The sequence below is a fragment of the Stegodyphus dumicola genome, chromosome 3 (genome assembly GCF_044657685.1).
Source record: "Stegodyphus dumicola isolate Sdum_Otavi_A_Nest chromosome 3, ASM4465768v1".
NCBI classification, from domain to species: domain Eukaryota; kingdom Metazoa; phylum Arthropoda; class Arachnida; order Araneae; family Eresidae; genus Stegodyphus; species Stegodyphus dumicola.
In genome coordinates, this window is record NC_140770.1 from 230,611,984 (window position 1) to 230,637,714 (window position 25,731).

Sequence of the window (25,731 nt, forward strand, 5' to 3'; positions counted from 1 at the left end):
GCAATTGCTTCTAGGGTAAAAAAAACGTTGGCAAAGTATTCGTAATAAAGGCTATACGAAATAAAGCATGTCCCTCGATGTCGAAGCTTGTATGTAAAGCGATGTCGTTCCTTTAAGTTACCTTCAAAGAAACTGGAAGGAGGGGACTCTGTGGTGATGAGTCATGGTAACGATAAGAAGCATACTTTGCCAAAGGCTTTATAGATAACTATTTGGCTTTGCCCTAGTGTTGTTGATTATAAATACAACCTTAAAGTCCGTATCACACGGCGTTTGTTTCACACGAACAACTGTTTCGGACAATTTTTCTGCCTGGTTTACTATTGAAAGAAAGACGTGCGACTTTTTCCTTCCTTTCGTAAAAAGTTGCAAGTTGTTCGGTTTCAATCAATCAGCTATCAGTGTCGAATGCTGTTAGCTTGTTTGTAGAACCAGTTTTCCCTGTGTTAACCCCAAAGCGATCTGTGGTGATTGGCTGTTGGGACAAAGCAGAAAAATCTTTCCAAACAGTTGTTCTTTCGAGACAAACCGACGTGTGATAGCAGCCTAAGAAGTCGCTTGGGAGAAACAGAGAATACAGCCCGGCTGTCGAATGATGCGCATTTGAAGTCATGAAATATTTTTTTGTGTGTGTTATGTCCTTAAAGTTCTCGACGGATGTTGATGAATTATTTAATGCTATGAATAATCATGATGATCCACATGCCCAAAGAGCACGTCACATACATACTAACATTTAGAATAAAAAAATATAAGGGAGACTACAGTCTTGTGGGAACGGACACCTGTGTCATGAAAATGTAGAGAACTTGCAGCCACCGGAGTTCCACTAGTTGTTGAACGGTAAAGTCGCTGAACACTGGTAGTTTGGTCTATAATTGATTTCAAGCAAATGGGCGCTTTCGGGTTTTCTCCGTGGGTAATGTGGATACGAGCCAGTTGCCCTTAGAAAGTCTTACACAAAAGAATCTCTTCCTTTAGGCAGCTAAGTCCTTGCTCGCTTTTGCCGTGATCAAATAAAGCAAAATAAACCAGCCATCTCGCGTGGAGTCAGTGACGTGCAGCTAATGCGCCAAAATGTCAGAAGTAAACTATGATAATTTAAAGCAACCTATGAAAGTATACATAGGAGTTAGCAAATATATATACACTAAAACAAATAATAATACGTGATATTTAAATAATCACTAAGAAACTTTGTACAGTGTTATATATACAGTAGAGAGCAGTAGGAATGAAAATGAGACGAATGAAAAGTCGAGGTTATCAAATTACGGGTAGCAAAGAGGATAGTTTATATCGCATTCTGCAAACGTAGTAACATGCAAAGAAAAGCCACTCCCCCTCTGCATGTACAATGCTGCTTCACTAGAGAACAGGGTTTACTCTAGTTTAACTAGTTACCTCACGTCTAACCGTATCTTTTTTATTTACATAAATCCGTATCACGCAGTATAAAGTTCTGTGATACGATCACGATCACATGATTGTGTTTTGATAATGTTCTCACCTTGGTTTGATTTTCCTAAATATCTATATGTATGTTTCTTTCTTTCTTACGAGTTTTGTTTAAAAATTAAAATACATTCGACATTATTATAATGACAACGCTTATGTATTACTTATTTTTAATTCCGATTACTCTGCCTGTTATTATGTTTTTTGTGTTTTTCGCGTGGATGGGTTTTCAGTTATTCATCAATAATTGATTTTAAATCCTGTTGGAAAATGATATCCTTGCATTTAAAACAAATGTTAACAACTATTTCGCATCACTATGCACAATTTGACTCGTGGTGTTTTAACTAAGATTCTTGATGGTGCCACAGTTAAAAACGCAGTTTTACAAATATTAGATTATAAAAAAGTATGTAATGGGGGAAAAGATCGCTTTCTATTGCTTTTATATGATGGTGTAACACGTTTTTCTTCTGCACTATTGGCCTTTAATTTGAATTATCTGATTGAGACAAATAAACTTAAAAAACATTCGACATTTAAATTGAAAAACTATGCATTTAAGCAGTTGTTGGATGCAAACAGTTGTTTGAAAATTATAATCTGTTTAGACATTGAAATCCTTATACCAAGCACTGAAGTAAAACAGGAGGTTTCATTACTAAACACTGACAAAAATTTCGCACAGCCATGTACATCATCATCATCTGAATCATTTGTAAACAGCTCGAACAGCAATGAGATAAATATATTTCTTTGTGACAGTTCACCTCAAAACCTGTGTTTTACTAAAACTGCATCATTACTTACTAAACTGGATATAAATAATTCAGACAGTAGTAAGAAAGGAAAATTACCCAGTAAAAGTGCATTAGAAAATCTGTCTTATAAACAGAACTTCAATTGTCATAAAGTGGAAGAACCCGTAAAACTAAATGATAAATTGTTAGCTCATTGTTCAAGCTTTCTTCCATGTGATACATTCAATAAAAGTGCTTCATCATCTACTAATTTTTTCAAGAATACTTTAAGCAGTGAAGGAGATATATTAGTTAAAAAAAGTACTCTACAAAATTTATCTTATAAAAAAAACTGCAATAGTAATAAAGTATGTGATGATAAACTTATTTTTCCTATTTTAAGTCTTACACCATATCATAGTAAGTGGACAATAAAAGCTAGAATTGTTTATAAAACAACTCTTATTAATTATGATAATAAACAAGGAAATGGAAAATTTATTTCATTTGTACTTTTAGATGAAACTGGTGACATTCGTGCAGTTGGATTTGATAATTATGCTGTGGAACTTCAATCACTTTTAGAAATTAATAATATTTATTACATAAGTAATGGCTCTGTAAAAATAGCTAGGGAAATTTCATGTGTTAATCATGAATACGAAATTGTACTTTCAAGGAATAGTAATATAGAACAAGTGATGACTGATGATTTAACTGTACCCATGCTGAGTTTTAACTTTATTCACATAAAACAAATTGCATCATGTCCTAAAGATTCATTTGTGGATGTTATTGGGATATGTGTCAAAGAATCAGATGTTGAAATGATATCAATGAGGAATGGCAAAGAAATTTCTAAGCGCTGTATTCAGTTAGTTGATATGAGTGGTAGTGTTATTACTGTTACTTTGTGGGGTGCAGAAGCTGAAAATTTCAAAAAAAGTCTTAATTTTGTAATTGCAATTAAAAATGCAAAAGTTCAAGATTATGGTGGTCTCTCATTAAATGTTTCGCCATGTAGTATGTTTTTTATTGATCCTTCTATAAAAGAAGCCTCAAATTTAAAACTCTGGATTAAAAATTTGAATGATTCTATTCAATTTCAACAAGTTTCTTTTTCTGAATTTGCACCTTGGAAGACATTTGCTGATGTAATTAAAATAGATAAACCAATTTATTATACAACTAAGGCAACTGTAATTCAAGTACGAAAGGAAAAATGTCTGTATCCAGCATGTCCATTAGCAGATTGTAATAGAAAAGTTACCATTTTAAATAATGGCTTATATAAATGTGATAAATGCAGTAAAATATATACTGCCTTCAGCTGGCAGTTGTTCTTGCCTTTAATCCTTGCTGATTTTTCTAGAAGTCTTAGGGTCATGGCATTTGAAGAAAAAGCAGAAGGTATGATTAATTTTAAAAGTGAAGAATTAAATAAAATTAAAGAAAGTAATATGGATAAATATTATGATATTTTATCAGATTTGCATTTTAAATCTTTTATCTTTAAGTTATGTTCCAAGCGTGTGAACTACAATGGAACTAATAGCTTGAGAACAGTTATTACTAATGTGAATATAGTAGAGCCATTGATATATAGTAAAAAAATAATAAATGATATTAAATTGTTAGCAACTATGTTGTAATATGTAAAACTGTCACTTAAAATAGTAGAAACTAGATGAAAATATCAAATAACTAAATTGAATTACAGTGGCTTGATAAAAGGATGAATCAGACTTTTAAATGAAATTTCAGTATTTAGCTTTGCTTTCTTAACCATTTAAATCTCATTAATGAACAGAAACTCTGTTTCCAAATGAATAATGAGTTTAAAATGTAGCATATATTTGATAATAGTGAACAGAGTGCAACTCTTCATTTGCTCACAGCTTTATTGAGAAATGTGTGATTCATCCTTTTAGTGCTTCTCACCATCCAATAAGGTTTAAAATAAACTGTTTAAAATGCACACAATATAGTTTGTATAAAACCTATTATACTTTGTAAATTTTTTAAAATTTTATTCACATGATAATTTTTATAAAAGATATTTCTGTGTAATCTTAAGTATTTTTGTTTGATACATGAGCGGAGTAAGGTGCAGAATCGACCACTTATATGGCACATATTGATGTGTACATGGAAAGGGAGTGCGCAGTGGCAAGTTTGTGCAATTGTCTGATGTTTTTTAAGTGAAAATAGGTCGATGTGTACACGGATACTGAGTTTGTGCAATTATTTGAATTGTTATTTTCAAGTTGATGCAGAATCGTCCACTTAGATGGCACATATCGATGTGTACATGGACAAAGTAAAGGAGTGTGCAATGCCAAGTTTGTGCAATTCTTTGACTTAATATTTTCAAGTTAGCAATTTTGAGAAACATGTAAAGCAGTGGGTGATTCAGCACTTTCTCCCATGAATGATGAAGTGTTTATTATTTTGCTATTAAACATACAGTGTAGTGCTCAGAAAACAGAATACAAATCCTTTCAATAATTTCTCAAAAAATGGAAACTTTAAAATAAAGTATGCATTAATTTAGCATCTAAATTCATGTTTTCACTCACTAATTTTTGGAATTTTAATTGAAAAATTACTGTTTATTAGTATATAAAACTGCATATATTGATTAATGGTTATATCAGAAACCTAGCTTAAAAACTTTTAAAGACATGAATTCATTAAATACAACACACTCATGTCTTAATTTGTATCTTAACATTCATGTTCTGCCATGCAAATATGTATCTGTTACTCTTCCTAATAAAATGAAATATCTGAAATATTTAGCATAATGTAACTTCTGTGGTTGAAACTGTAAAAATTGCCAACTGTATCATTTTAAAAATAAGAAAAGGCTGATCTTTATGTAAGATGTGCTGGAAAGTTCTGTCCATTTACATTATTTCAAGTTTGAACATGCATGCACTTGTTCATTTGAGACATATATGGCTGCCTCTGTTTATTATTGCATTTATACATATGTGTTCTTCTAAACTGAAACAAAAGTGCCTCATATCATTATTAAATAAGATGGAATCATGTAAACATGACTACTGATAAAGTTCATTCATGATACTGTATTTTGTATAAACTAACAAGGGAAAATGATATAGAAGCATGTTAAAATTTAATGAAAGTTGTTAGTGAAGATACAGTTTTGTTCCTGCATGTTCTGTCAAATATGAATTGTAATATTCGAGTTGTCATATGCAAATCTTTGCTTGCTGAGAATAAAAACGAAAGCTTCTTGGATTGGTTGATAATTGGCAATCTCCTAGTGAAAACATTGTTAGGAAAAGAGCATATTATGAGCATGCAAAACCTGCCCCGTCCAATTCTAAAACGAGCCTGAGCCTAAATAAGAGAATGTTCTGTATATGCACATCTGAGGACCAGTATAATATGACTTTGAAATCTAATAAAAGCTGAATTAGGAGATATAAGCAGTCAAAGAACAGAGGCTGGCGATATTAAAAAAAAGAACGTCATAACTCATCATGATAGTGTCAGACCACATGCTGCTATGGTGACATGTCAGAAAATTGCAGAGCTATACTGAGATATTCTGCTATATTCATCATACTACCCAGATCTAGCACCCTCATTATCACTTTTAGTTCTGATATACTTGAAGTAAAATAAAATTTATGAAACTGGTATCCTCTGAAATATTTCCATGCTGTGGTTAACTGTTGTATTTTGATGAGGAAGAAAGAAAACATGAAGTAATAATGATTTCTCAATCTCAAAAGGATCACTAGCCAAATGAAGAATGCATTTGCTGTGTATTAAAATATGAGCAAATAATAGCTCGTATTTTTTTTACTTATTTATGCTGTTTATTAATTTTGACCTTTTTTAATACCTAATAGAAATATGTAAATCCTTAAACTCTTAACGTGAATAGAAACTATCGTTATAATTTAACAGTGAGAATAAAAGAAAACTATATATACATAAACATTAAATTTTACATTCATAAATTTTATACAGTATAAAGTCGGTAATCCGAACGTCCATTATCTGGAATTATCTATAATCCGGACCTCAAAGCCACAAACTTTTTTCTTTTTTGTATGCTTTACGCATGCGCGTTTAGCACAAAAAATGAAGCAACTTAAACAACTTACATTGAAAGAAATGTTTAATAAAGTAAACAAATAAATATTAAGCTTTTTTTTTTTTTAAATTTTGATACCCTTTAGATCATAATTGCTCTTTATTTCATAAATTATGGTTTCATATTTTTAATTGTATAATTTTTGCATGCCATCATACCAGATTTAAATTGATGATCTATAATCCAGAAAAACCCTTAATCCGGAATCGCCGAAGTCCTGGCGATTCCAGATTACAGATTTGTACTATATATTAATTAGATACAAAAATGGTATAATTTTTTTTTCCAAATTTTGATTTTAATGAGAAGGCAAAAAATGCTGCCTTATGAATATGCCTGCAACTAAGTGAATAATTATTGGTATATTGGTATGTAATGTTTCAGACAGTCATTTGCTTATTTTCTTTAAGAAATTAATCTAACTTTGTTTGAGACTTTTTATTTTGTAAGCATAAAATACATGATAAAAAGTTAAACATGTAATGAAATTGCATTATCCATTATCATTGTAAATCCTCAAATTTTTATAAACTAGAGGCACTAAAATCACCTTTTATGTAAATAAAAATTCTAAAGTAGACAAAAATAAACATCATTCATTTTGTAATAAAATATCCAATCAATCATACTAAAACATTAATTTTTTAAAATGCTATTTTTTTATTTAAATTCTAAGTTCTATACACATAGAAGATTAAATTTTGAGAATTGACTTTTAGAGTTGACTGTAATTTTCCTTGTATGCTGATTTTAGAGTTGATGTAATTTTCCTTGTAATTTGGCACTAAAATTTCAGGTAAAACATTATGTCATTGTTTTTCATTACATTTTGTCATCATTTTCAAATTCCGCATCAAACTTTAGTTATAGTATAAATTTCTGTATAATATTTTATCAATCCATGACTAGGTTTTATTTATAATTTTTGTCATTTTACAAACTTTCTGAAATATAAATGGGTTTGCTCAATATTACTAACATGTGTCATCATAACAGATAAAAATTGCAGTAAAACTGTGCTGAAACAATCTGCTTGATGAAAACCCAGTTTAGCCAAAATGGAGAAAAGTAACAGTGAATTGAGCCCCAAAATAAGTTGTCTATACTTTTTAAGCAAAAATACCAGGTTCACCTGCAATTGAGCAGTATAATTGCTTAACACTGGCAATTTGACTTCAGTTCAGATCCCAGTGAATAGTCTGGCTACATAAAAGTTTTTATGGCTTTTCTCATGTGTAATAATATGAATATAAGCCAGTTTCACTTAAGCCCTCCATGAAGGCATTCTTTTCCCTAAAGTGTTTTGTCATAATTTAAACAGTAGAATCTAGTCATAAGCATAAATAGTGAACTATGATATTTCTGTCAGGGAAATGAAACAATTATATATATATCAGCGATTCTCAACCCATGATGGTAGGAAATAGAGCAGAAGCCCAAACTGGTTTTTCCTATGCATTGCTTTGAAGCAGTGACACAGCCCTCTTGGTAACACTATTTTAATTCTTGTATTCTGCATACCAACATTGTTGCAATTTTTCACAGAGTTAAAACAACTAAATAATCTAAATTCACAAATACCCAAAATTAACATATTGCAAGGTAATCCAAAATGCAACAATATAAAAATGCAATGATATACTGATTAATAACATTGATGATGATTTTTTTGTATCTTGAAACCGTTTTAAAAGTAGCAGACCACTATTCGATCTCTTCTGCTTTTATTAGGGATTAGATTAAAATATGTGATAGGATCTTTTACAATAGACAAAGCTTTTCAATTCCATTGATCACCCTATTTTCAGATTCTTAATAAGCTGTCATGATGATATGGCATGTCACATGGTTACATCACCTTGACCACAGATGACACATCTGCCAAATTGGCAACTATTTCGGTACACAATTTTACACAAATATATGGCTACCAGTGAAGGGAAGGATAACTTATTACATATCTGTCTAAATATATATTAATTTTAGAAAAGATTACCTGATTTCGAGGTAATTTCGTGTTTTTCACTTAAGCTATATAAACCCAAAGTGATTATTTTTCAGTTATATAAAAGTAAAATGATCAGTTTAAAATGAGCAACTCTTATGCCTGCATATTACAATATTATGTGGATTACAAAAAAATGTATTTTTTAAAAACATTTTTATATTTGGAACAAAAAATAAAAGTAGCAAATACACTGACTGTCAAGGGCAATGAAAAGAAGTATACAAATTTTCACGATTATAACCAGTTATTTATTAGGAAATTGAGCTTTAAAACGTGTTACATTTTTGCAATATTTTGGCATTTTAAAGGTACCTTAAGTATTTATTTATCACTCTTTATGCATAAATATTCTGCTAAAATCTATATTTTTGTAGTCCAGTAGCTTAGAATTTTATAAAACAAATTCATAATCAAAATCACTATTGCAAGTTATGAAAAAGATAAACAAGATGTGATTTGTGCATAAATGCTAGTTAAATTGCTATTACCCATCCAACAATGAATGTTTCTTTTATGCGGAAATGTCCCCCACGTTTAGATTTGTGTGGAAGTACTATCAAACCGCTGTCAAGGTAACATGCTCTGGATGTAAACAAAAGTACCACTCTTCTTCAGCTACAAGAGCTCAGCAGCACTGCATCAGCTGTAGTGCAAGGATGGTGTCTTCTTTTATTCCTACCTCCATGTCTCAACTGGGTGAATTTCATAGTCTCAGGGAGGGTATGATCAGCTTTTCATTCACTTGTTAAGTATTTAGTTTACTTTAGGAACACACACCAAAAAAAAAAAAAAAAAAAAAACTACTGCTATTCAAGTTTTCACATTTATCAACATTTTCTATGCTTTTTCTTGTATATACGAAGCACATTAAAAAATGATCTAAATTTAAACAACTAGAGTTTTTGAGTTTTAAAAAAGGGGAAATATTCATCTAGCACTGGCAGAAGGGTGCATGGAGCAAAAAAGACTGAGAACCACTGATAATACTATTCATTAAATGCTGGCTCATTATAACTATTAATAAGGATTGAAGAAGAAAAATCAATCATTATTTTAAATAACACATATCAGTACATTACACCATAAATATTTCAATATCTTGTAATGCATACATCTATATAATATTATACATATTTATTTCTGCCTTTAACTGGCAAAAATATTTCTCACAGGTTTTTCAAAAATATTTTGCATAATAACGTTATTTATTTTTCAGATTGTAATTAGGTAATATGGGATCAAGGAAATATTTCCAAACAAATAATTTAGAGAATCTGATGCAATCTAAGATATCAAAATGATGAAAATTATAATAGGTAGCAGAAAATGAATACATTTTGACATCCTTTCACAAATTTCATATTCTTGATAACCCTCTTCTGAACTTCGTTTGCTTCATCTCATCTCCATCTTCATGTGTTAGTTGTGTAAAAAATATTGAATATATATTTCAGAGACAATAATTTTTTTTTATTAATAATTTTTTATTACATTAATTTGTTTTTATAACCTATATTCTGTGGTTATGTATATTAAATGGGGAAAAAGTATAAAATACTAAGATAAAATAATCTGAATTAATATTTGGATTAATTACTCATATATAAAGAAATTATACTTTATTTATTTTTAAGATTAATTTTACAGAAATTCTTGATATTTATAGTCGTTGAATATGTCTATATATATACACACACACACAAGTATGCTGAATTTAATTATTAAGATAAATATTTAATTTTATTATTAAGCAGTACTATTTAAAATTAATAGCCATAATAATTATTTGCATTAATTATTGTAATATCTGTAATATGCATAAAATATGTAGTATATGTAAGGTCTATTTTTATTGATACACACTCCCTTTTTAATGAAAAAGATAGTCTTAATAGATTCTTTAAAAATGAGTTTTCTGAACACTAATTACAATTAATATATGATTAATTGCTGTTAGAGATTAATTGCTGTTAGATTTGCTGAACATGATTATTACATAATAATACTTAATAAAGTTTGTTATTTTTTATCTAGATTTCATTTCACAAGTTTATTCCAACAAAAATCATTATTATTTAATGATTCACGTTGGAATAAATGTTGTTTTTCCAAGTACAAGATTTTAAGACAGAAGAAGAGATAGATTAAATAATTACTATGCCCATGGACCTCTTATGACAAAATCCTGACCATAAACCATTAAATGTAATAACTCTTCATAACTGCATAACAGAAAAATTACAATTTAGCTTTGATGTCTTGAATGGTAAATGATGATTAAAAAAAATCTAAGTAAACATTTTGATATTTACAAAAACACATTATTACTTTTCAATGAGATCTGCAAACTAATGAGATGATATGAGGGTTTTTATCTAAATGTGTGAGTAACATTTGTATTTCCAGTCAGTTTCTTTATTTTGTGATGAGCTCATAACTGCACTAAAATCATTTTTTACTAAATAGAAAACTGCAGGAAAGTAATCAACAGCTTCTGTAGAGTGACCCATAATCCAAAATATAAAATTGGTATGTTTTTGTAATTAGAATTTGTAATATCTTTGTTCAAACATTGGTATCATCTCCTCATTTGCAGATTATTTATTAAATTGCGCCTATATTAATATGGATTCATCTGAGTTTGGATCTACTTGCAAAAGGGTCAGGCATCTAATCAATAATAACCAAGGGAAGAATATCTTCAAATCTTTCGTTGAAATCAGAATGTAGAGCCATTAAGTATTGACAATAATCAATTAAATCTTCATCTCATTTTTGCAATTTTGAAAGATTTGAAAGCTGAGAGCATTCTACTCTCCCCAAGTTTTGTTTGTCTAGAAAAAGTTGTACAATAAATGCAGATATTTTTGGTTTGATTACTTCATAGCTTCAAATTGGTTTCACTGAATTTGGCAAATCACTCAGTCATACAAGCTATGTCATTTTTTTGAATCATAAATTGAGCCACAAATTATTCCAGGGATTCCAACACTGATTTAAAGAATACATAAAATCAATCCAAACATGCACTTTCAACGAACTCCCATGCTAAGTAGTAAACAATTATAACCTTTGTCATTTTCCAAATAGAGTTAAGCAAATAATCTCCTATTTATAGCATTCCTTTTGATTTTATTAACTGCTCTAATGATATAATTTAGTGAGCCATGTAAGCTTTCACTATGAATTTTGGCAACTAAATGTTGTTGCTGAATGACACAAAGTACAAATAATACATTCAATATAGCTTGTTTGAAGTATGCCAGAGGACAGCCAGTAACAAAGAACATTACTCAAAAATATAACTTTTATAAAAAAAAATCTCTAATTCATTAAATACTGTTTCTTTTGTATCAGTAGCCAAACATTTAAAAAAATAACAATTCTTGGAAAATGTTTTCTTTCACAAATCTTATAAGCTAAAAATTCATGTTAAGTACTCGCATAAAGAATTTTCAATGCATTGGGTCATTTCGTCAATCTTTCTTTGTACTTTTATTATTACTTGATGGAATTCTTTTTATAATATCAAAAGCTGGTTTATGCAGCACAGTGCGTATTTTATTTCACTAATAAGTTCTTCACCAATGATGTATGGCTTTCCAGACTTTGCAGTTAGTGAGGAAATGGTATAAGAACCATGCACTCTCATCATATTGCTGAGATAACTCTTGCAATGACAGTATTCTCAAATATTTTTCTTTGACAGTTTTAAAACAAGTTAAATCTTTATCTTTTGTTGCTATGGATTTTTGCCAAATAAGTTTCACTGATTCATTTTGCAAAGTTTTGTAACACAGAAATGACATAGATAAAGCACTGTATCCTGGTAATGGAATAAAGCCATATTTTGAATATGTCACATTATACTGTCTGCATTTTTAATTGAGCTTACTCCTTCTGTTGTCTGTAAAAAAAAGAAAAAGGATATGTTTTTTTTTTTTTTTTATTTTACTCAGAACGTAAAAATTGCCCCCCCATCTATATATTACTGTTTAACTTTCATAGTAATGAAAATGAGTCACAATGATTTTATTTTATATTAAACCATTTGTGGACCTCTGACATTCTTCAACCCCCCCCCAAATTAATTTTAATTCACTATAGACCCTTCAGCGGTCATAAGGATCTCTGGGGATCCATAGGAAAATCTAGAAGAAACACCAGAATGGAATATTCTGTGCAGTTCCATTATTATTTAGAAGTTGTATTACTTGAAATATGCTTACATATTTCTCAGAAGAGGAAGAACTGATGGATTTAAATATTATTATAGGTAATATTGCTTTGTTTAAATGCTCTTCCTAATCAAAAGTTGAGCATTAAAATTCAAAGTTTTCCATATATATGCTAAAAATTAAGAAAAGTATGTGAAGGCAAGAAAAATGTAATTTATTTTTACAATTTCAATAATACAATGTGAACTGACAAGCCACAGCAAACATCATTTATTAAAGTTTATCATTTATTGTAAAGTTAAAAGCAGAAGAAACACATCTTAATGAATGTACTGTCTGTATCTAGACCAATGCTTATAAATATAGATTTCTTTATTTACACACATTTTGGCAAGAAAAATTTATTATTTATATTATCACTATTAATATATCATGAAAAAGCTTCAGTTCAAAGTATCAAAGGTATTGATGCTCTAAATATCAAAACAATAAATTTATAATACTGATGTCATGCAACATATTTCTAATGTTATGGCTCAAACAACAATATTGAATAACCAAGTGCTAATTTTCAGGTACACATTGTCTTCTAACAATGCAAAAAATTGAATTACAGTGAGAAAACTAATGAAACCGTAACAGCAAAGATTGTTTAGAAACCGCTGTAAACTGTAATATTAAGAACAATTTTGAAGCAATAATACAGTAGAATTCCAATAATTCACACATCTTTGCAACAAAAGTTGTGCATATTAGAGAATTTTGCAGATTATAGATCACATCTTTCTGTTGTTTGTTTACTTCCCCTTTTTATTTTCTAAATTAAATGTTTGAATTTTGAAAGTTACATGTTTGCTTGTTTAAAATTTGTTTGCATATAAATAACTAACTAAAAGGTGCTTATGTCTTAAAAATTAGTTAATCAAAATTTATGGGTTACAAAACCATTACATTTTTTATATATTTATATAGAAAGGAAATAATATCAGTGCAAAGGGAAAATGTATAAGAGAGGAAATAAGATAAATGAAAAGGAAATTAGTTGAAGAAGTAAAGAAACTATAAAAATGCACTGAAACATTTTAAAACTTTTAAATAAAAATGAAAATATCGGGAGTACAAATAAGTCTCCATAATTTCTTTTTATCAAAAACTGGGTATATACTGTGAAAGAATGGTACATTCGGTTTCACTCAAAAGTATTGTCTGTTGCCAGCCACTAGTTTTCCCATCTTACTAGCAGCATATGGATACCGCATCGGAAGAATGCTTCATTTTTCAAGGGTATCCGCAAATCAGCTCAATTTTTGTTATCTTCATATGGTGTAAAGCGCTGTTCAGACAGGCCATGCATCATCAACTGAAACAAGTACTAATAAGAAGGAACAATGTCAGGTGAATACAGTGTGAGATAGAAGTGTTTCTGAGTAGGTGCCACAACATGTGGATGAGCACTATCATGCAGGAGAATAATTTTGTCATGTCTGGAGTAGTAGCGGGTGCATTTTTCTTTGAGTACTCAGCTCAGTCTGATAAATTGTGTTTAGTAGAGAGCCCCAGTAATGGTTTCTTTCATTTTGAGCAATTCATGACATCAAGTTGATCCCACCACATACACAACATGATTTTTTTCCATGAATATTCGGCTTACCTGTCGATGTTGAAGCATGGCCAGGTGATCTTTATGATTTCTTCTTGTTTTGGTTATCATAGTAGATCAATTTTTCATAACCAGTGATTATACAATGCAAAATACCCTTTCGTTTATGCCTGGCAAGCAGCATTTCACATGTAAAAAATCAGCGTTTCTTGGTGTCCATTCATATGGAACTAAATTTCCTTACTTTCGAATCATCCCCAACGTTTTTAAATGAAGTGAAATTGCTTTTGAGTCACTCTTATGTAAGTGCAAGTTCTGCTAGTATTTGGCATTGAATCTTCATCCAATAATGCTTTCAATTCCGCTTCTTCGTACACTTTCATCTTTCTGCAACATTCTCTATTGACAACGTCAAATTCATTATTCTTAAACTTTTCAAACCACTTGCTACTATTTCTCTCATGTAATCCTTTATGTCCCAAATTACATTATTATTAGTTTTTGTTTAATGAGTGTGTAACTTTATTATATTTTTTTATGCTTGAAAAACAGCTCACATTAAACTTAAAAACATTTTACAAGTTTTTCATTTTTAAAAAATTTAATATTGGGGTTTAAAAATCTCATTGGGACATAACTTATTAAATTTATTGATGGGACTTTAAAGTCATATAGGGAAATAAAGGATTAAGGCAGCCTCACAATATGCTTCCACAAGCAATCGATGCACCTCAGCTGCAGATTCCTTCAAATAAAGAAGTAAATCAAAAATTACTTGCAAATGATGCTCATATGGCTAAAAACATGACATTTTCATATGAAAAATAGATGATGCTGATACAAAATCACTAATATTTCAAGGTTACATTGTTAGCAGATGTCCAACTGTATGATATTATCACATCAGACAATTTTAACTATAATTTACTGGTGGTGCAGTTTATTTTTTCCAATGGTGGAGATTTGTTTGTCGTCCCAAAAAATATATTTACTAAGAAAATTACATTTGTAATTTCTGGACTCTTAAAAAAGAATGAAAAATAGACAAATAAATAAATACATAGTTTACAAAAGCCCCAGCAGTAGATTTTCTTTTTGTAATCATGCTAATTCTCTCATTATGTTCTGCGCATGTGCAGTTTTAGCTCACAAAAAAAAAAAAAAAAAAAAAAGCTAGAATTGAAATTTTAAATAAGAAAATTTCTCTGTCCTCTATGATTTTTAATGGAAGAAAAAACATTCAAATGTTACTTTTAAGAAACTGTTCCTATTTGCTCAAGCTTGCTCTTTGTACAAGATGTAAATAAACCAGCTGACTCATTTCACAGAATGTAAACAAACCAGTTATAAAGCACATTTGTTTTGGAACTCGGTACCTAAAATGTTGCAGATAATAAATTTTTTACATGTACAAATCACATAAATTGAAAATTAATTTTAAAACAATAGAATTTACCTCCAAAAGTAATAATTTATATAAAATGAAAAAATTCTACGGACTCACAGTGTGCATTTACAGTAAAACTGGAGAACACTGATGTATGTGCAGAATGTGTTGAGTAACTCCAATAACAAAAAATTAAAATAAGTTGTAAATGTAATGTATTAGTGTTAAAAAGCTCATATATCATATAAAAGCATATTTGTACTATAGCTGTCCAGACGGTATAGTACAGTATAGTGGTTAGAGAAGCCTGACTGCGATACCGAAGGGCTCGGGTTCAAGTCCCAGAGAAGGTATGGATGTAAAATTGTCTGTCCCTTAATAGAAGGTAACGGTGGCCGCTTATTAGGTGCCTCCAACGACTTCATATAACAGGTAGACGGCTCACCCACAGACAATTCGTCTGCTAGGATGTCTCCAACATATACCACGTGACTTAAGCTCTTGGCGCTCTTGGGGAGTGATAGCTTAGGCTGTTTATCGCCAGTTTGGCGCGCTTCTGATATGGCTAGTAGTGCTTTTTATTTCCGTTTGCTGGCAGTCGGCAGACAACGGCCTCGAATTAGGTTATTGGATTTTTTACAATTATTTTTAGATATAACTTAACCCCTTTTTTCCTGAATATTTTATCTATATTTTTAATAATTGCTTTAAATTATTTGCGCCATTATTTAAGATGTTTAGGTTAAATAATTTTAGGAAGAAAATCTAAACTAAATAATAAAAAAATTGAGAGGAAACTTTAATTTTGAATAATGTTTAAAAATTAATTGCACTACTGTTATAATATTTGAGAAGGTAAAAAAATCTCGTTTATTTTTAATGCATTGCATCCTAAAGAGAAAAGAAAATCACATTGTATGTATTTATGCTATTCATGAAATATATACTTACAGACTGTTAACTTTCAGCTGGAACTATAAACTATTACTATCCAAAGTTATAATATAGTTTATGATACAAAAAGATAAATTATACTGAAATCTTATTACAGAAAAATATTTTACTTTCTTATATTTAAGTAAACATAATTTTACTTAATTTAAAGTCAGAAATAGTTTTCGGAACAATTTCATTTACCTTTGACCTTTCAGTGTTACCAATAGTACTTGCATTTTGGAAATTTACGATAGTAAATAAAATGTTTAGTTTTAAAAAAATCTTTCACTGATTGTAAATGCCTTTTTTTTTTTTTTTTTTTTTTTTTTTTTTCAGTTACTTGCATATTGAAGTGCTTATAAACTTAGCAATGTCTAGAAAATAATTTCATGCAAACTTGGAAGCTACTGCCTTAACTGTATGCTGCTATACATTAAATTTAGTAAGATTTCATATTTTGCACATCAGCTGTAAAATGTACATTTCCAAAATAAAATTTTATTACAGAATTATAAATTCAAACATGACAATACATATTATATTTTATTCCTCTATCCCAATTAAATAAACAGATTACGAAAATGTGCATTTAAATATAGTATTTACTATAAATATATCGGGAACAAATACCAAAAATCACCTACTCAAACTGGTAGTCAAGTATATTCCAAATTTCCTATTTTTGATATGTGAATAAGTAATGAGCTTTTTAAAACAAAAACACACAATTTGGCTGAAATATAGAAACTACACATTAATTATATACTACATGAAGAACTTTATGAAATACAATACCCTATATAAGGTTCTGATATGAGAAATTTGACCTTTTTTTTTTTTGAGATAATATAAATTTTTTTTAAAAAAGTTAGCTTGTAAAACCATGGAAATCTTTATAGATATATAAAGAATGTGATATTTACTTTTAAAAAATCAATACATAAAACAGTGTAAATAAAATACAAACTACAAATTAAAAATACATGCTTTTATTTTAACAAATACAGGGCTTTAATAAAACTGACTGTTTCACAGAAAAGGAAAAAAAAAAAAAAAAAAAAAAGCTTTTATGAATAGAAAGTAAAAACTAGTAAAGATATAATGATGAAAGCCTCATTCAAACCTGCAAAAGTTCACTCAGATATAGTTTTGATGGTTTTTTTTTTTTTTTTTTTTTGACAAACTATATATATATATACTGTTTGTATGCAACAAAAAGTTAAGGCCTGTTTTCAAGAATTTTTTTTTTTTTAATTTAACTCTTACTAAATATCTTAATACACATGTAATCCTCATTATAAATTAAAGAAAATTCTATAGTTATGATATATTTATGTTGCTAAAAAATAGTTTTAAAGGAAAAGGTTTTTAAAAAATCTTAAATTAAACAAATATTACTATGAAAGCAAAAACTCTGCAATCAAATATTGAAGTGATTAATTTATAAATAGGTGGCACTTTTAAGTATACGCAATCTGTTGACATTAACGAGTTAATACCATTTTATTCCTTATAATGTTTGGTAAGTTCGAATTCACTGCCACTTTATTCCTGCTTTACCAGATCATTCTTATGCATTAGCTAAATTAAAAAAATTTAGGATTTATTCATGCATTATTAGCTAAGATATACTAGTATACAAATTTTCAGCTCATTTATAGACTTTGAATTAGCTTTTCTTTTTTTTAACAAAGTAAACATATCGCACAATCTTATCTCAATAATTTAATAATAATAGCATTTTTCTTTCTTTCTTTCTTTTTTTTTTTTTTTTTAATTGCAGGCAGTACTTGTTTATGAAACCAAAACGCGTACGATTTGGCGAAAAAAGGTTAGCGCCAATTGGCGCAGCTTTTTATTTCAACGGAGTACACGGAAAAAGAACATAAAATCCAATTATTTGTAAAAGGTGATTCCAGTAAATAATGTCACAGTATTTATTACATTTTGATGCTATTAATACATGCTGAAAATGTCATATACAGCGGTAATTTTCTTATACAATATGGCTGAAACTTTCCAACCAATTCAACAGATAGTAAAATGACAAAAATACTGGAAATAAAATAATAAATCATGCAGTTTTAACTTAGCTATGAAAGGTTACAGGTCCCCCTTTTACAAAACTTTCTTTACATACATAGGCGCTGCAGCGGATAACCATTTTTTATTAAATTTTATGTGACCAAGCAGAGCAGGCTTCTTTCGTCCCATAGAAATGAATGTAAAGTATTTCCGGACTTTCGGAATTCGACCAGCAGTCACGTGACACTAATGTTGCAACCAGTCGGAGGTTGCTATAAGCTCTCTACCAGTATATATCTCGTTGGATGCCTCCACAATAAAATGGCCACCACTTCTGGCCTTAGGAGTGGCCAATGCCGTTATAGGCTAGTGCGCACCATTGGGAAACAAATTTTAAAAAATTGTATAAAAAAACCTATTGCTGAATTTTTTTAAAAATTGATTTTTTTAATCTATGAAAATGAGTGTAGATTGTCAAAATCCTACTATGCTTCTGCTGAAGAACAAAATTTACATATAATGTAACACAGATACATAAATAGGACATTTTTCATTTCTAGGACTTGCTGTAAATTTCCCAAACAGTTACACTGTGTTATAGGAAATCTAGGCACTGTTATATGAATCTAAAAATTGGCTGTGTGAGTATATTAAAAAATTATTAGGAAGAAAGGCTGGAATATTAAATTCTTTTACTACAATTAATGTAACTATGGTTGTGAAAATATTCTAATATATTTTTTATATTTAGTATACCATACTACTATTTTAAGGAAGGAAAAAAGAACTTTCAGTTGTTGTCTATCTTGTGTAATTTGTATTTATATCTACAATGAAATTCAACTACATCAAAATAGCCACTCATAATTTTTTCTAGAATTTTTCTCCTTTTTTTAAAAAATACTGTCATTTCTCCTCCCCATTCTTCTGGAAATTATGCACTAGTTATCCATAGTTTTTCGCATATCCAAACCATTCTCATCTTTGATGCTTGTAAGTGTAAACACATTCAGTTTAGCTGCAGAATGCTCCAAATTTAAATGTTGAATTAAATCACTAATTGATCAGCCCCATGGAATCCCATTTAATTTTATTACAAAAGAGTAATTTTCTGCTTCATTAGTTACAAGCACAAATTATGATAAGTGCAGTGGAGGATTATGATATGGATACAAGTGAAGAAAATTTGTTTTAATTTCTGATTCTACATGAAACTAAATTTGAATTGATAGCTCTTTCAAAAAATCAAAAATTAGTAAATAAAATATTATTACTCGCCTTTCTCTAGATTAGATTGTGAGGAAATCTTAAAGATCAATTTAAATCTCACTAAATTCTGTTTCAGAAGTGATCATACTTAGGAAAACACATTTCTAACTATAGGTATTTAATATGGTGATTATACTTTTAAGGTTTGGCTATACTGTTGTAATAACTTGGCAAAGTTGGTGTCGTGTCAAAAAGTTTCTGTTTCTTATCTTGCTCAGTGATAGGATAAAAAGGTGTCTCAATTGCAGCATTAGATATGATCTTATGATGCTGATTAATTTTGAAATGACTCAGTTTAGGATTGATATATTATGAATAGTTACTCTTTTTAGGACAGAAAGGGAAAGTACCAAAATTAATGTGAAGAACAAAAGAGACTATTACCAATTAAAATTAGAAGTTTACTTTCATATTTTTTATCTTGTATATCTCTCTCCTTCAAAAAAGCTTAGTGATAGAAAAGCCTTTTTGACAGAAAAAGCATGAGAACTGAGACATAAAAGAATTATACTATGCAAAATATTAATAACTAAATTTTGTATTAAATATTTAAGTAATACGAGTATACTCGTATATTAAGTAATATTAAGTAATACTCGTATAAATTTTGAGCATTATAGCTTTGAGAACAAATGCAATTTTTAAAGTCCTATTCAGATTTGAGTCCAATCTAAAAAAGTTCTGTTTCTCAAAAGTAATTTTTAGAGCCCCATTACATATATATGTCTTTTAAATCTGCAAAATAAATTTGTATGCATTCATATAACTCACTATCATGGCACAGAATAATGAAAATAGAATCATTTGTTCCACTAAACTGTACAAAATCTTTAAGTAATAAGAAATGAAAGTTTCAGAAATATAAAGCTAAGAAGGTATAAAATATAACTATTTTATTTCATCAAATACATACAGAAGCTTTTTTCTGAATTTTGCTGTAGAAATTCTGAAGTGAAGTTAGGTACAGAGCTTTCCCTTTTAAAACTTGAGAAGTACAATCCATAATCTAAGGAAATATATGCAATTAAGTAATATTATAAAGGTGATAATATTATAAAAATATTGTACATGACCCTTTTATAAACTCTTTACAAAATGAAAATTAGTAAACCATAAATGTTAAATGAAAAATTATCTTTTTTCTAAATCTAACTCAGATACACATTATGATTAATGAAACCTGCCTGATGATAGGATATACATTACTCCATACCTTTCTGTTATGCATCTGCTACACGTTTTGGTGCCAGTGACAGAGAAGCCAAACACACACCCAGACCTAAGTGCCATCTGGGTTATCATTGTGTGTTTGTGTATCTAGAAACTATTCCTATGATTTGAAATTGTTTGCAATTAAAAAAAACACCAAAATATATAGCAGATGCATAAGGAAAAAGTCCCATTATTAAACTCATGTTGTCAGCATAAAATATTAGACATAAAAAGGAAAATGAAATATTTCGTTTTAACAATTATTTAGATAATAATTTCTTCAACTACCTTTCATTATATAGTAAACCTTCTAATATTATTTTTTTAATGTTTTGTATTATATACACTGAAGTGTCACTGAATTAGGGACTAAAAGTCAATAATTAGTTGGGCCTCCTTTGGCCTTGATAATGGCTACATATGATGAGGCATAGCTTCGAAAAGTTTGCAGAAGCATTCTACAGGAATGGCTGGTCAAACATCAGATAGAACTGTCCATAATTCAGCAAGGGCTACTACTGTTGTGTGATGTGGTTTTACACCTTTCTCCGAAACACCCAAAATGTGCTCAGCAGGATTTAAGTCAATACTTCTAGGTAGCCAGTTCATAACAGGGGAATGGTCATCCAACCACGCAGTAGTCAACCGGGAACTATGAGAGGTGCAGTTATCTTGCTGGAGTACTCAATTTCTATGTGAATGACAGAACGACATAAATGGATAGAGATGATCGCCCAGCAACTCTATGTTCCAAATCATATTGAGTTGAAGGATACAAGTACCAAAGATTCCAAACACTGCTAAGAGAAAACACCTCAGACCATGACTAAGCTGCCATGGCCTTGTACAGTTCCAACCTGGCATGCAGGATCCATGCCTTCATGAGCTCATGAGCCTGATGCTCCATTCTCAGCCTCTCGTCAGTGTTGAGTAGTCGGAATCGAGAATCATCACTCCATGCTACTTGTTTCCAGTCCTCTAGAGTCCATTCTCTATGTTCTCTTGCCCTGGTAAGACATGCTGCTCGATGGCATGCACTGAGCAATGGTACTCTCATGAGTCTGCACCTCGCAAAGGCCATATGGTGAAGTGAGCGTTGCACAATCCATTCACTGACTATAGGACTAGCACCCTGATTCAGCTGGGTGGTAATTTAAGCTAATGTTTGGCTTTGCTGACTATGTACAATACAGCTGAGCCATCTCATACCATACTCGTTCAAGGCTAATTGTCCCTTACAATTTGTCCAATTGCTAGTCCCCCCTCCCCACCATATGTGTATTCTCGTACTCTTGACACTGTCAACCTTAAAAATCCTAGCCCTCTGATGATTTTGGAAATTGAATGGCCCATGTGTTGAGCGCTTACTATCTGTCTGTGATCGAAGGTGTAATCAGAAGTTTTACCCATACTGGGAAACGAAATGACTGATTAACAACAGCCATAGTACTAGCTATATAAGCAGCTACCACAATGTCCTCACGTGAGCATAAATGTGATACAGCATTACAAAATTTGCATAGCTATGTATATCCCTAATTCAGTGGCACTTCAGTGTAGTAAAACTTAGAATATACTTTTTTACATAATATAGAGTGTTTTAATGAGATTTGATATCCAAACATATTTTCAATAACTGGTCTTGGATATTAATTCCAATTTAAAAAGGCAAGCTTTTGAAGTAGACAACTTTGATCATATTAGAGCTTTTATTAAAAACATCTAAGATTCATTTTTAAATAGGCTTTTAACAATGTTTTCACAATGCAATTTTTCCTCAACTTATTGTAGATCTTTAATCAGTTATATAAATGCAAGACTGGCCTTGCAAAAATAGCTTAACACGAGAAATGTAACTACTTTCAGTCATTGAAAAGAAACTGCTAATTTCAGAAGCAATATAAATATTAAATTATTTAATATAAAAATTTCAGAATTTAGCATTTCTACTGAAAGGAATTTGTAACTGATGCTTATATCTCCATGTTTCCTATGCTGGTGTCTCACTCACCTCCTCTACAAATCTATATACGTACAAGAAATAATTTTCTACTAGAAAATTTACAGCTTTGTATATTTTTGCTAAATAAGAGGTTTTATAACTGGAACTGTCATAATCTCAAAGCCTATCTTATTTGATTGGGTTTTGAAATATATTTTAAACACTTTATAAAGTGTATTAACTGAATACACTTATAAACTGAATAACATAAATAAAGTAAGATGCCCTTATTAAATTGATACTTAAGGTAAGAAATTAAGAAAGTCCAGATTAAAGAAATTTATAATGACATTAATGCTTTTAATAGTTTTATGGTGAAATGTAAAATATATGCATTTTTTACATTGATTACTCACATTAATCATAAAATATTATGTTTCTCAGAAAAATCTTATGAATGCTTTCTTAATTTTCAGAACCTTATACTAACATATGTTAATTTGATGTTATTTAGTCACTTCACATGTATTGTAAATACATATGGTCATAGGAATTATTCCATGCAAACCTATGAAGTAGCAGGATTACCCCTAGCAATCTGTTGCACAGTTTACACCTAGCTGTTTGCTGTATTAGTGCATTTCGTTATATGAGTGGTGTGATAAATATGGAGTTGCAAAGTGGAAGTATTAAGTTCTACATTAAGTTTGGGAAGACACTTATATTAATATGCAGCATGATACAGCAATCTTATGACAATCAAGTGTTATCTAAAGGTTGTGTATTTGAACATCATAAGAGATTTTGAGAAAGCAAAATTTCAACAGGTGGTATCAGTATCAAGTCAGCCTTCAACAGCATATACACTGAAAACGACATAAAGAATGTAAAGAAGGCCATTGTGTTATTTTCAGAAGATATTAGACATAGTGAACTTGAATAAGGCTTTTTGTCACCAAATTTTATGCAGTGACATACGGAAGATTAATGCAAAAATGCTTTTTCACATATTGACAGAGGAATAAGAAGAAACTAGAAAAATAGTTGTCATCACTCTGTTGAAAAAGCCAGAAATGTTTACATATTCATGCTTAACATTAGCGCTGTAAATAAAAGTTAGTGATACAAATATAACTCTCAAATAAACAGGAGTTTCATACATTAATGTTTTGGTGTACCCCCTGAGGAAGTAGTCAATACAAGAGAGGTCTGGAGATCTTGCTGGCCAATGCACCAGACCATTCCTGCCGATCCTATGTTGTGGATACATTTTGAACATAATTTCAGACACCTTTGATGACGATCATCTATTTTCGTTCTTATTTCTTGGTTTTCTCAGCACTAAGCATAATAAACATATATCTCACCCTGTTTGCGTTCTTCCTTTCTTGTGTTTTATGTCGCCACTTACGCAGGAAGAAAGCTTTGCTGCAGTGCATTGCTGTGTTTTTCCATCGTCTAGGTGTAATCTATCTCTCCTAAAAGTTTGTAACCTATTTGCTGAAACACCCTGTATATACATGTTCAGTACTGTTGATTGTAATGATAAAGGAGTTGCACAATTAGATGTTATTGCAGTTCCATATACAAAATTTTCACATTCTATGGGTAATTGTTTTCGAGTTTATACAGATGTATGTACAGACATCACAAAAAAAGTCCTTTTTAAATCCATTTTGGAAAAAAAAAAAGAATCCTTTTTTTTCTGTTTGTATGTACAGACACCACACACAAAAAAAATTGCCCAAATGGATTTGAGAACAGTCAAAATGGATAAATCCATTGAAATATGATACTTGAAATTTTTTGTGATTGCAATACTTGATGATGTACCACAGCTTTAATGTTGAGGTATTGAAATACTTGTGTCAGGCATTTTGACACTTCAGACTTGACTAAAATTTTATTTTTATAATTGTAAAGGTTATTTTGTATTTTGCCTTTTTACTAATAAACTTCCTTTTTGTTAAATGATATGCCATTTTTTAAAATTAAATGTAATTTCTTTTTTATGTATTTATTCATAGCATTTAGTCAGTAGCATTGATTCAACTTATTTTTAAAATAATTAACCAAAGGTAAAAATTACGTGAGAAAAATAACATGATCAAAGCATCATAAAGTAAGTTAGCAGCAGGGAAAAAAACCACAGATTGAGCAACTGTTCCATTTGAATCACTTTCAGCTTTTTCTGCTCATTTAGCAGCTTTCATTAATTTTTTTCCTTTGAATACAAAATTTTGATATAGTTATGATATAAATGTTATAGAAAATTTTTTACACTTTTACAAAGAATGTTACATTTTACAGAGATTTTTCTGTGAAGTATAAAATTTTGTTACAGATATAACATAGATGTTATAGATTTTGAAATTGTAAAATTTTTGACAAATTAAAGCACTGTTGTATAATATTTTATGAAGAACAATGCAAAGTTGATAAGCAGAGTTGTTTAAGCATAACGCCTGGAATATATATGGAATATGGAAGGCCTGTATGGAAAATGTGAGAAACTTTAAAATAACGTTCAGCAAAAGCCTTTGAAATAATATTTCATGTTTCACTGATTTGATTCAAAATTGTTTAAATAAAAATTTTTGGGGCGATCTTTCTCTGTATACAGTGATTTAAAAATATCTGGCAAAAATGCAAATGCAGGTAGAGGGTACCAAAATAAGCAGGTTTTGTAATGGAATGTGAAATGGCATTTAAAGATGGTACAGGGTACTACCTGCTAGACATAAATTGTAATTAACTGTGCAAAAGTTTCAAATGGTATACATTGCTGGATGAGCACAAGACTTGTCAACATGCATTTTATCAGTGCAGCTAAAATGAAAC

The 25,731-nt window shown here is 30.0% G+C and overlaps 2 protein-coding genes and 1 long non-coding RNA gene across 3 annotated transcripts in view; 2 read left to right on the top strand and 1 right to left on the bottom strand.

The window, feature by feature from the left end:
- The first annotated feature begins 1,356 nt into the window (after window positions 1–1,356).
- LOC146998290 (uncharacterized) overlaps window positions 1,357–25,731 on the top strand; it is a 58,283-nt gene continuing 33,908 nt past the window's right edge. Inside the window, exons 1-2 of the long non-coding RNA XR_015040418.1 lie at window positions 1,357–1,539; window positions 8,880–9,061. This is a non-coding gene — a long non-coding RNA (uncharacterized LOC146998290). The remainder of the gene's footprint in view (window positions 1,540–8,879; window positions 9,062–25,731) is intronic.
- On the top strand, window positions 1,478–5,872 carry LOC118192670 (replication protein A 70 kDa DNA-binding subunit-like). Its single transcript, XM_035363672.2, has one exon. The coding sequence runs from the start codon at window positions 1,778–1,780 to the stop codon at window positions 3,848–3,850; it is 2,073 nt and encodes a 690-aa protein (XP_035219563.2). The 5' UTR covers window positions 1,478–1,777; the 3' UTR covers window positions 3,851–5,872.
- Window positions 20,613–25,731, bottom strand: part of LOC118192672 (uncharacterized) — a 70,879-nt gene continuing 65,760 nt past the window's right edge. The window contains exon 12 of the mRNA XM_085813893.1: window positions 20,613–20,742. Within this exon, the coding sequence (XP_085670019.1) occupies window positions 20,638–20,742 (105 nt within the window). The 3' untranslated portion in view covers window positions 20,613–20,637. The remainder of the gene's footprint in view (window positions 20,743–25,731) is intronic.

Excerpts from the sequence above, each read along its gene's own strand:
- LOC118192670 (XM_035363672.2), top strand. The coding sequence starts at position 1,778 with ATGCACAATTTGACTCGTGGTGTTTTAACTAAGATTCTTGATGGTGCC.